Genomic DNA, 13,327 nt, shown 5'->3' on the forward strand with positions numbered 1-13,327 from the left:
TCAGAAAGATTTCAACCAATATAAATCTGACCTCCAAAAATACAATTCCAGTCTCCACACTGCCAAGCAGACCTATTTTATCACTCTCATTAACAACTTGTCATCTCGCCCCCGGCAACTCTTCGCTACCTTTAATTCTCTACTCCGTCCTCCACTGCCTCCACCCACTGACTCACTCACTGCCCAGGAGATTGCCAACCACTTCAAACAAAAGATTGATACAATCCGTAAGGAGATCATTGCTGTTCAGATACCTTCCGTGCTTTACGCTTCATACCCACAGGTGGGATCACTACTTACCTCATTCAACCCCACCACTATAGACGAGGTTGCTAAACTACTTGCTAATGTCCACTTAACCACCTGCCCTCTGGATCCTGTTCCCTCGCAAATGCTACGTTTACCCTCTGGTCCTATTCTACGCTCTCTAACCCACATCTTCAATCTCTCCCTCTCCTCTGGCATCTTCCCCAACTCTCTAAAACATGCACTAGTCAGCCCCATACTTAAAAAGCCCTCACTGGACCCAACCGATCTTAACAACCTACATCCTATTTCCTTGCTCCCCTTTCTATCCAAACTCCTTGAACGTCTGGTCTACAACCAACTGTGCGACCACCTTGCTGAGAATAGCCTCCTTGATCCCCTTCAGTCTGGATTTCGGCCTCAACACTCCACTGAAACTGCTCTCCTAAAACTGACAAACGATCTACTAACGGCCAAAACCAATGGACACTATTCTGTACTCCTCCTCCTGGACCTTTCTGCTGCCTTTGATACGGTTGACCATCCCCTCCTCCTCATAAAACTCCATGCCTTTGGTCTCCGTGACTCTACTCTTCCCTGGTTATCTTCCTACTTATCCAACCACACCTTTAGCGTTACTTACAATTCCAATTTCTCCTCTCCTCTTCCCTTCTCTGTTGGGGTCCCCCAAGGCTCTGTTCTATGACCCCTCCTATTTTCAATCTACACCTCCGCTCTGGGTCAGCTGATAGCCTCCCACGGCTTCCAATAGCATCTTTACACTGACGATACCCAAATCTATCTATCCACCCCTCAGCTCTCTCCCTCAGTCTCCTCACATATCACTAATTTACTATCTGATATATCGGTCTGGATGTCACACCACTTCCTCAAACTCAATCCCCCCAAAACCGAGCTATTAATTTTTCCTCCACCACGTGCCCCTTCCCCTGATCTCTCTGTCAATATTGATGGAATTACTATCAGCCCATCCCCGCATGCCAAGTTCCTAGGCGCTGTCCTGGACTCTGAACTCTCCTTCAAGGCCCACATCCAATCGCTGTACAAATCTTGCCGCCTTAACCTCCGCAACATCTCCAAAATACGCCCCTTTCTAACCATAGACACAACAAAGTTCACTCCCTGGTCATCTCCCGCCTCGACTACTGCAATTCCCTTCTCGTTGGCTTACCTCTACACAGGCTATCCCCCCTTCAATCCATCATGAATGCTGCCGCCAGACTCATCCACCTTACCAATCGCTCAGTGTCCGCTGCTCCCCTCTGTCAAGCCCTCCACTAGCTTCTGCTCACCCAACGAATCCAATTCAAAATACTAACAACATCTTAAAAAGCCATCCACAGCTTAGCCCCCAACTATATCACTAGCCTAGTCTCAAAATACCAACCCAATCGCTCTCTTCGTTCCTCTCAAAACCTCCTGCTCTCTAGCTCCCTTGTCACCTCCTCCCATGCTCGCCTCCAGGACTTTACCAGAGCCTCTCCATTCCTGTGGAACTCCTTACCCTTATCTGTTTGATTATCTCCTACTCTATTAGCTTTTAGGCGATCTCTAAAAACCCTCCTCTTCAGAGAAGCCTATCCTACCCACACCTAACAACTCTACCTCCATATTATCCATCTGCTCATCCCCCTCGGTTACTGCCTTTTGTTTCACTTGACTCTCCCTTCTAGATTGTAAGCTCTAACGAGCAGGGCCCTCTGATTCCTCCTGTTTTGAATTGTACTGTAACTGTATTGTCTTCCCACACACTGTAAAGCACTGCGCAAATTGTTGGCGCTATATAAATCCTGTATAATAATAAATAATAATAATAGTGACCATACCTTGGTATTACCCTATTTACACAATCTTGATCTGCTCAGTGTATTCTGATGACAGGAGAGTCCTCTGCTGTCAGAATACAATAGCACAGCAGAGAGGATCCCTGCATCCCCCTTAAATGAGTGGATTAGGGAATCGGTTCCATTTGTTTTGCTCAGCCCGCAGGCTAAATGAAAAGAACTGAGCCATGTATGGCCAGCTTAAGCTTGACAGCTCTATCTCTGGTGAACTTTTTGAGCCGAGCAAGTATGGCCCGAACATCGCTTGTTCACCCCTTTGGTAAACACCCAAATTTGCAGGATGTTTTTTTTAGCTTTGTCCAACAAAGTGAATAGCTGGTTTTTAAAAAGCGGGCCGGGAAGCCAGATGCGGCAACCCTAACAATGAATGAGTCATCAGCTGTCAACAGGCTTCCCGCTGACAGCTAAATAAAAAAATAAATACATTGTCAGCAATAGAAAAAATTTGAAAAAAAATAAGATGGGGGTCCCACTCCAATCCATAACAGGCCCTTTGGAACCCCACACTGTTTTTGTTTTCATGTTGGCGTGGGGTTCCCCCCAAAAATTTAAAGCCAGAAAAGGGGGGGGGGTGGGGCGGCAATTTAAATGTTATTTTTTTTCTTTAGAAATGTGAAATGTTAGCTTTGCTGCAGGTTCTATACATGCTACAGATGTGCCACTTTATAGGCAGACTAGGGGGACCCTCCCAGGCATTATATTTAAAGGAACTTTAAATTTTTTATTGTTTCACTTTAAGCATCATTAAAATCACTGCTTCTTTAAAAACTATAATTTTAAAACCTTTTTTTGCATTAATACATGTCCCCTGGGCAGTACCCGGCCCCCATACCTTTTTTATGGCCAATAACTTGCACATAAGTCTTCAAAATGGACACCATTTTTTCAACACAATTTTTCAAGTTCGGGTCCCATAGCCTTCAATAGGGTTCGGATTTCGGGTTCGAACTTTTGTGATGTTCGGGGGTTCTGGTGCGACCCGAACCGAAGGTTGTTAGACCCAACTCTATTAGCAATGTGTGCAATCGGATCTCCCTGGTCTCTTTTACAGGACAGCTGTAGAATGACTTAGACTACGTTCACATCTTGGCATTGCTATTTACAGGCGTTTTTTAGGCGTTTTTATGGGCGTTTTTTCAGGCGTTTTACAGGCGTTTTTACAGGCGTTTTTGTGCAGGCGTTTTTAGGTTGACTAGTAACCAATGGAAAAAAATAAAAACGCCTGTAATCTGCCCAAAAAGAAGCTCATGTACTTTTTTTAGTGCGTTGGGCGTTTTGCTTAAAACGTCAAAACGCTCAGATGTGAACAGGGGCCATTGAAATGAATAGGATTTGTCTTGTTGGGCGTTTTTTGAGCTGATCCTAGAGCAGAAAAACTCCCCAAAAACGCCCCGAAACGCCTACATGTGAACTTAGCCTTAAAGAAAGCTACTGTTGCTTTAAGCCCAGAACCGGCATTCTTCAAGTAGGGAATAATAAATACTCGTATGTAACATTTACTTAATTAAAGTGAAACCAGAAGATACAAAATTTGATTTTTTTTGGCCCTTATATTTCCTATTAACAACATTTCCCATTTTATATAGGGGAACCTATACAATCCTTTTGAAATTCCAGATGGTCCTGGGGAAAGTCATCAGTTTCAATGATTTCCATTACCGCAATGTGTAAATGACGGAAGATGGGAAAGTGAACGATATATATGACTGTATATAGGTAATGTGTGATATTATGTGCTCACCATATATTTGTATATGGAGTTCTTCACTCATCTTCCTTACACTGTCAGATGCTGTCCTCACTTCACAGGTATAATTCCCAGAATCCTCCAGCCGAGCTGACCGCACTCTGTATGTATCAGATACATAGTATTCCTGCACAGTCCGTCCATCTCTGTAGAAGACAAAGTGCAGCTTTGTGCCGCCTCTGAGCGGATCCAGTCTGGTGTCACATCTCACCGTCATGTAACCTCCTTCCATTACCGTGGACGGGTTCATTTTTATTTTTGGAGTGGAGAAGAGCTCTGGAAAAGGAAAGGATGACAATGATAAATTGATCTCTTGCTTAGAACCTTACGTTTTTATTAGTTGTTTGATTCACTTCCTATCAAATTCAGATTTTACTTCCTGTAAAGCTGAACTCCAGGTAGATATAAAAGACCCAGACAGGGAGATTTCATTGTTGGAGTATCAAAGATCAAACTACAACTGTGGTGCTTTTCAACCAAAACTGAAACATTAACTAATTAAAGTTAGACCTTTGCATTAAGGTTGACTTTAATCCCAATTGATATAAATCATATCATGCCTAACCGGTACTAAATAAATACATGCAGTGATCGACTAAAATAAAATTAGAATAGAAATAATAAATAGCCTCCTGCTAGTGAGTAACGCACAGCTACGGCGATTCGCCCAGGAGCGGTTGCCTGTCGCCGTATAACTGCAGCGGGCGGTCGTAAAGCGGTTAACCAGACTCAATGGACCACTTGGCTTTTTTTCTGACATCACTTTTCTCTGTTTCTATGTTTCATGCTCCGTTCTTAGCCCAACACCTGGTTGCATTCATAATAAATTACTCAATGAAAGTGCAGCACCTCAAAAAATGATATATAACTTATGTAAATCAAACAAATAATAAATGACAATATAAGTCCAAAATATAAAGCTGAAGTCCCAATATAATTTCCAATGATGTGGCAAATGCAAAACAACAAAAAAAAAAAACTGAAGAGAAGTGGGATGGGGACCGAAGATCACTGGGGGGAGGGGCTGAAGAGCACTGGGGGGCCAGCAAAAGATAAAAGAAGTTGGATAGGAGGGGCAGCTGCATATAGAGAAGTTGATGTTTCCATATTCCTCTTGCAACCGCTGAATGCCTGCAGGAGAGAGAGGAGAATCAGGCATTCGGCAGCTGCAGGAGGAATGTGGAAAGATCAATTCCTCTATATGCAGCTGTCCCGTCCCACCGCCATCTAGCACACAGGTAGGCTGCTCAAATCTCGGGCAATCTACTTCTTCCTGCCCCCGCGAGCAGCACAGCACCGACCGAGGGAGCAAGCTGCCCTCACAAGAGGAGATGAGTGGTCAGCGGCGCAACTACCGGCTTGACACCCCCCCAGTGCACAGCACACAGGGCGGCCCGGCCCGCCCCCCCCCCCCCCTGCGCTGGTACGCCACTGTACCTACCTTCCCCCAGTTGAGGGGTCTGTAGTTTGAATGTCCCGCACACTCGTCCTCCTCCTCCTGCAGCAGCCGCTATAACAAAGTCCCGCCTCCTCTAATACACATCACACTGATTAAATTTGCCGGCATTGGATCAGTGTTCTGCCTATCACTAGAGCTGGTCTAGGAGGCTGGACTTTGTTTTAGGAAGCAGTGGAATCTGACTCATTGTTATTCTCTACCATCACTAAAAGGATAACCTGATGTTCCACCACAATATGATACCTATGATGAGATTTCTCATCCTGTTAAGCTTCCATCCAACGATCACAGAGATCCCTATACTGAACTCTTCTCGCTTTAGCACTCCATCCCCAGATCCCCGTACTGACCTCTTCCCTCTGCATCCATCCATCCCCAGATCCCTGTACTGAGCTCTTCCCGCTACAGCGCTCCATTCCCATATCCCTGTACTAAGCTCTTCCCTTTACATCCATCCATCCCTAGATCCTTGTGCTGAGCTCTTCCCACTACAGCGCTCCATTCCCAGTTCCCCGTACTTAGCTCTTCCCACTACAGCGCTCCATCTTTAGATCCTTGTACTGAGCTCTTCAAGCGACAGCGCTGTATCAAATATAGAAGAAAGTGACCGAAAGGAGTAGTTTTATTCTTCATCACATACATCAAAGATCGGACTAGTGAGACATGGGACAAAAGAGGTTGACGCGTTTCACTACACAATGTGTGGTTATGAGTAAGCGACCCCTTGTGTCGCGAATAGCGCCAACCTCTTTTGTCCCATGTCTCACTAGTCCGATCTTTGATGTATGTGATGAAGAATAAAACTACTCCTTTCTTGATTTGAATTTTCGGAGTGCGGTCACTTCTTCTATATTTGATTATCCAACCGGATGACGGATCCAACCTGCACCTGAATCATACCTCACCTGGAGCGGTCTCACCTGTGTTTGAAATCCTACAGCGCTCTATCCCCAGATCCTCATACTGAGCTCTTCCCACTACAGCGCTCAATCCCCGGATTCCCGTACTGAGCTCTTCCCACTACAGCGCTCTATCCCCAGATCCCCATACTGAGCTCTTCCCACTACAGCGTTCAATCCCCAGATTCCCGTACTGAGCTCTTCCCACTACAGCGCTCAATCCCCAGATTTCCGTACTGAGTTCTTCCAACTACAGTGCTCCATCCCCAGATTCCCGTACTGAGCTCTTCCCACTACAGCGCTCAATCCCCAGATTCCCGTACTGAGTTCTTCCAACTACAGCGCTCCATCCCCAGATTCCCGTACTGAGCTCTTCCCACTGCAGCACTCCATCCTCAGATCCTTGTACTGAGCTCTTCAAGCTACAGCACTCCATCCCCAGATCCCTGTACTGAGCTTTTCCCTCGACATCCATCCCTAGATCCCTGTACTGAGCTCTTCCCTCTACAAAGCTAAATCACGCCACTGTGAGCATGGCCACACAGAGTCCCAGAGACTGGATCCCTGCACCTTCCATCCATGGCTGCTGAAGTCTCCCGTGCCACTGTGAGTACAGCAATGGCCACAGTCTCTGATTATCTCTTCTATCCTCTCTGCAGTCTCTGACCATCTCTTGTATCATGTTTTTGGGTTGTTGGGTGACACCATGTTTCACGGCATTGGGTGACACTAACTCTAGTGACACCACTGATCCCAAGATCCAGGGCCGCTGATAGGGGGGGACCACCAGCCCTCTTGTAAGGGGCCCGAGCTCACAGGGGGGGGGGCCCACACAGAGAGGGGGATTAGTGATGGACAACAAATACAGAAATCTTCCTCCAGCACCTGAATCTGATCTGTCCCTCTCCCTGCTATCAGCTTTTATCTGTTGAGAAAGAGACAGTTGTCCCTCACTAATCCCCTTCCCTTGTGTGGCCCCCCCTCCCAGCACTTATCTCTGCTCAGGAGTTTATTTGTAAATTGTAACTTTGTTTCTCTCTCTCTGTCTCTCTGTTCACTGAGCTCCAACTGCCCAGCCTGTATATTTTTCTCATCTCATCTTCTTTTTTATTTAACATAGTTTTTTTTTTTTAGATTTAGCAGGAATTATGCGAGTTATGTTATATTTGTGTCTGATAATAGTGATTTTGTTGTAATTTTAGCTAAATATATCTTTAATATTTTCTTGGGGGGGGGCCCTGCCAGGTAGTCTGTACGGGGCCCCGCGATTTCTAACAGCAGCCCTGCCAAGATCCCTGTACTGAGCTCTTCCCACTACATCCATCACTCCCGAGATCCCTGTACTAAGCTTGTCCCACTACATCCATCCATCCATCCCCAGATACCTGTATTGAGCTTTTTCCACTATAGCGCTACATCCCCAGATCCCTATACTGAGCTCTTTCTACAACAGCGCTTCATCACAAAATCACTGTACTGAGCTCTTTCCACTACAGGACTCTATCCCCAGACCCCTGTACTGAACTCTTCCCACTACAGGGCTCCATCCCCAGTTCTTCCCACTTCATCCATCCATCCCCAGACCCCTGTACTAAGCTTTTCCCTCTACATCCATCCATCCATCCATCCCCAGATCCCTGTACTGAGCTCTTCCCACTACAGGGCTCCATCCCCAGATCCCCGTACTGAGTTCTTCCCACTTCATCCATCCATCCCCAGACCCCTGTACTGTGCTTTTCCCTCTACATCCATCCCCAGACCCCTGTACTGAGCTTTTCCCTCTACATCCATCCATCCCCAGATCCCTGTACTGAGCTCTTCCCACTACAGGGCTCCATCTCCAGATTCCCGTACTGAGTTCTTCCCACTTCATCCATCCATCCATCCCCAGATCCCTGTACTGAGCTTTTCCCTCTACATCCATCCCCAGATCCCTGTACTGAGCTCTTCCCACTACAGGGCTCCATCCCCAGATCCACGTACTGAGTTCTTACCACTTCATCCATCCATCCATCCATCCATTCATCCATCCCCAGATCCCTGTACTGAGCTTTTCCCTCTACATCCATCCATCCCCAGATCCCTGTACTGAGCTCTTCCCACTACAGGGCTCCATCACCAGATCCCCGTACTGAGTTCTTCCCACTACATCCATCTATCCCCAGACCCCTGTACTGTGATTTTCCCTCTACATCCATTCCCAGACCCCTGTACTGAGCTTTTCCCTCTACATCCATCCATCCCCAGATCCCCGTACTGAGTTCTTCCCACTACATCCATCTATCCCCAGATCCCTGTACTGTGCTTTTCCCTCTACATCCATCCCCAGACCCCTGTACTGAGCTTTTCCCTCTACATCCATCCCCAGATCCCTGTACTGAGCTCTTCCCACTACAGGGCTCCATCACCAGATCCCCGTACTGAGTTCTTCCCACTACATCCATCTATCCCCAGACCCCTGTACTGTGATTTTCCCTCTACATCCATTCCCAGACCCCTGTACTGAGCTTTTCCCTCTACATCCATCCATCCCCAGATCCCTGTACTGAGCTTTTCCCTCTACATCCATCCATCCCCAGATCCCTGTACTGAGCTTTTCCCTCTACATCCATCCATCCCCAGACCCCTGTACTGAGCTTTTCCCTCTACATCCATCCCCAGACCCCTGTACTTTGCTTTTTCCTCTACATCCATCCATCCCCAGATCCCCGTACTGAGTTCTTCCCACTTTATCTATCCATCAGAAGATCCCCGTACTGAGCTCTAACCTCTGCATCTATCCACCCATTCCCCAGATCCCTGTACTGAGCTCTTCCCTCTACATCCATCCATCCGTCCACCCCAGATCCCCGTACTGAGCTCTTCCTTCTACAGCGATCCATCCCCAGATTCCCATACTATCCCCAGGATGTGCTGTGTTGTAGGGACTCACCTTTTACAGAGACTGAGAATTCATCTGAGAACTCAGGGTAACCCGAACTACCAGAAAATTCTGTTTGTTCACTACATTTATAATGTCCGGCTGTTTTTAGATCCACTTTCTGAATATGGAGCTCAGAGTCCGTGAATTGTGATTTTATCTCTTCATTATTCTTGTAAAATCTTGTTTGAAAGCTAGGATACTGTTTCATATGATGACATCTCAGAGTCAGGGGGTCTCCTTCATAAATGGCAGATGGAGGTCTCTGCAGAATGAGATCACCTGAGAAAATAAATAATATTATATTTACAGACCTCATATAATGGAATTATGGAGATGAGGAGATAACTCACCGTCTGTAACATTTAGTGTGACGACATCACTGATAGCGCCGTTATTGATCTTGCATTGGTAATCTCCACTGTCGTTGATTCTTGAAGATGTTCTGTGAAGGGTCTGTTGATCTCCAGGTATTGGTCTCGTATCTTTGTACCATTGATAGGTCTGGGGCTCCTCTGATGCAGTAGACTGTGCATTACATGTTATATTTACTTCATCCCCTTCTAGTACATCCCACCAGATGGGTGTTAAGGTCACCACTGGTCTGATGGCACCTAATATAGAAGAGAAGCTCACACATAAACACATACATAGCACAATATTCCAGGGCTCAACATTTAAAGTCCTGAGCTACTAGCCAGGCCTTCAGGGTTACTCGCCACCAGTTGCCCCACCCAACTCCTACCCTGCCCCACCCCTAATTCCGCCCCTAAACACACCCTCATAAATGATCTCATAAAATTACACTGTTAAATGTTTTTGCATTAATGCAGAAGTTACGAAAATAAATAATAATAACAACGTTTTCAGTGCCCATCAGTGCAGCCTCAAGGGTCTGGAGGGTGGGGGCTGAAGAGCACTGGGGAGGGCTGGAGGGGGGGCTGAAGAGCACTGAGGGGCTGGAGGGGGGGCTGAAGAGCACTGGGGAGGGCTGGAGGAGGGGGGCTGAAGAGCACTGGAGAGGGTTGGAGGGGGGGGGGGGCTGAAGAGCAATGGGGAGGGCTGGAGGGGGGCTTAAGAGCACTGGGGGGGCTGGAGATGGGGCTGAAGAGCACTGGGGGGGGCTGAAGAGCACTAGGGAGGGCTGAAGGGGGGGCTGAAGAGCACTGGGGAGGGCTGGAGGGGGGGGGGGGGGCTGAAGAGCACTGGGGGGGCTGGAGGGGGGGCTGAAGAGCACTGGGGAGGGCTGGAGGGGGGGCTGAAGAGCACTGGGGAGGGCTGGAGGGGGGGCTGAAGAGGGCTGGAGGGGGAGGCTGAAGAGCACTGGGGGGGCTGAAGAGCACTGGAGGGGCTGGAGGGGGGGAGCTGAAGAGCACTGGGTGGGCTGAAGAGAGGGGGGCTGAAGAGCACTAAGGGGCTGGAGAGGGGGGGGCTGTACAGCGCTAGGGGGGCCAGCAAAAAAAAAAAAGAAGTTGGATAGGAGGGGGATGGGGCGGCTGCATATAGAGGAATTGATCTACCTGCAGAGAGGAGAATCAGCCATCCAGCCCAGCTGATGCAGGAGGAATATGCAAAGATCAATTCCTCTATATGCAGCCACCCCACCGCCCCTTCTATGCAGTCACACAGGGAGGCTGCTCAATCCTCGGGCACTCATGTCCGTTGGGCTCCGATTTCCGCCGGCCACTCGCGATCTCCCGCTGGAGAGCGAGAAAGGCAGGCGGCTGATGTAAACACAGCCGTCTGTCATTCTCCCTGATGTAACTGCAGAGATCATACGATCCTGCTATGTAGGATCGTATGTCTCTGTGGTTACATCACAAGCCACGCCCCCCCCCACAGTTAGAATCACGCCCCTAGGGATACATTTAACCCACTGATCACCAATAAAGTTAACCCCTTCCCTGCCAGTGTAATTTTTACAGTAACAGTGCATATTTATAGCACTGATTACTGTAGTAATGTCACTGGTACCCCCAAAAGTGTCAAAAATGTCAGTCAGGGGTCCGATCTGTCCACCGCAATGTCGCAGTCCCGCAAAAAAAATCACAGATCACCAGCATTACTAGTAAAAAAAAAAACAATAACAATGACATAAATCTTTCCCGTAGTTAGTAGACGCAATAACTTTTGCGCAAACCAATCAAAATACGCTTATTGCGATTTTTTTTACCAAACATATGTATCAGAAAATAAATTGGCCTAAAATGTTAAAAAATTTTGATTTTTACATTTTTCATATTGAAAAAATGTGAAAAATATTGTTATTTTTTTAAAATTGTCGCACCTATTTTTTGTTTATAGCGCAAAAATTAAAAATCGCACAGGTGATCAAATACCACCAAAAGAAAGCTCTGTTTGTGGGAAAAAAAGGACGTCAATTTCATCTGGGTACAGCGTCGCAGGACTGCGCAATTGTCCGTTAAAATCACGCAGTGCCGAATCGCAAAATAGGTCTTTGAGCAGCCAAATCCTCCGGGGCTTAAGTGGTTAAAATATACCTTTCCTTTTCACTCTGCAATGCTGTAATTTTATTTAAAATACAATATGGCCACCTGGAGGCGTTCTGTACACAGATGGTATACTGACCACACCCCGGAAATGTCATTTCCTGCTTGTGTGATTGGCTCACTGATTTTCTCAGAAGTCTGCACTAAGATACAAGTCAGATTTTGGGCATTCCCTGAAACAAAAATTTCATTTTTGGTAATATACTCCCAAGGGAAATGACATCTAAAGGGATGCAGACCCTGTCACGTTCCTCATTAGTGCCCTGCAGGTGCATCAGCTGACTGATGATTATGAAGTCTCTCCCAAAGAGCCATTTCTTCAGAATAATACATGGTAGGAATCTGCAACAAAGTTTGTTATAATCTCTGCAATGTACAGAGATCACCCAGAGGGGAATGTATTTTTCTTAACAAAAGTGGAGTTACTCTTTAAGCCAGGAGGCATTCATCAAGTAGAACATTTTGAACACCCGTATGCAACATTTACCTCATTAAAGTGAAACAAAAAAATATGAAATATGTTTTTTTCTGTCCATTTTATTTTTTTTTTTAAATTCCAATTTTAATTAGGGCGAGCCTATGTAATCCTCCTGAAGTTTCAGATAATCCTGGTGAAGGTCATCAGTCTGTATGCATCTCAATGCCTCAATCTGTGAATGGCAGAGGACGGGGAAGCAAACAATATATATGACTGTATAGAGGTAATGTGCGATTGGACAATGTTTTGTGCTCACCATGTATCCCGATATAAAGCCCATCACTCATCTTCCTCACAGTGTCAGACGTTGTCCTCACTTCACAGGTATATTTCCCAGAATCCTCCAGCTGAGCTGACGGCACTCTGTATGTATCAGATACATCGTATTCCCGCACATTCTGTCCATCTCTGTAGAAGGCAAAGTGCAGCTCTGTGTCGCTTTGGGGCAAATCCAGTCTGCTGTCACATGTCACTGTCATCTCACCTTCTTCTATTACCCTGGACGGGGTCACTTTTATTTCTGGAGTGGAGAAGGATGCTGGAAGAGGAAATCACGACACTGATAAATTGATGGATTTGGATTGTATCTTGCTGAGATATCACGTTTTTATGAATTGTTAGATTTACTTCCTATTACATTGTAACCACTTGCCAACCGCCCCATGCAGATTTACTACAGCAGGGCGGCTTGGCTGCGCATAATCTACGTGATCGTACATCTACGTGATTATGTGCACGCGGTCTCGGCAGAGCATACATTTATCTCTCTCTATATATAGGACAATTGATTAACTATATTAGGCCATTGGGTATCTATCTGTCAGTTCAGTATAGAGCATACATTGATATCTAATATATATAAGCCACTTGAGTATACATTAGGCCATTCAGTATCTATTGGTAGTTTCAGTATAGACAATATATTGATATCTACATATATATAGGCTACTTGAGTATATATCAGTAGGGATGATCGAACGGTTCGGGTCCACCATCGGTTCGGCCCGAACATTGGGTGTTCGAGGTTCGGCCGAATTTAGAACTTTTTGCCCAAAAAGTTCGGAATTCGGCAACCAGAACCAACCAAAATGCAATGCTTCAGGAAATGGGCTTTAAAAGCCAGAGATTGGACCAGAACCATTAGCAAAAGCCAATTGAGGGGGCAGGAGAATGCTAGGAATGTGATTGGAGTGACTAGGGGGT

At 46.3% G+C, this 13,327-nt stretch overlaps 1 protein-coding gene across 1 annotated transcript in view; it reads right to left on the minus strand.

Moving 5' to 3' along the window:
• Positions 1-13,327, minus strand: part of LOC309569900 (sialoadhesin-like) — a gene marked incomplete at both ends in the record, with an annotated part of 435,740 nt that overhangs the window by 322,285 nt on the left and 100,128 nt on the right. Inside the window, 4 exons of the mRNA XM_082275891.1 lie at positions 3,853-4,134; positions 9,149-9,418; positions 9,490-9,750; positions 12,381-12,662. Coding sequence (XP_082132017.1) covers positions 3,853-4,134; positions 9,149-9,418; positions 9,490-9,750; positions 12,381-12,662 — 1,095 coding nt within the window. The remainder of the gene's footprint in view (positions 1-3,852; positions 4,135-9,148; positions 9,419-9,489; positions 9,751-12,380; positions 12,663-13,327) is intronic.

This window comes from Pelophylax lessonae, assembly GCF_965119305.1.
Source record: "Pelophylax lessonae genome assembly, chromosome: 13".
Classification (NCBI taxonomy): Eukaryota; Metazoa; Chordata; class Amphibia; order Anura; family Ranidae; genus Pelophylax; species Pelophylax lessonae.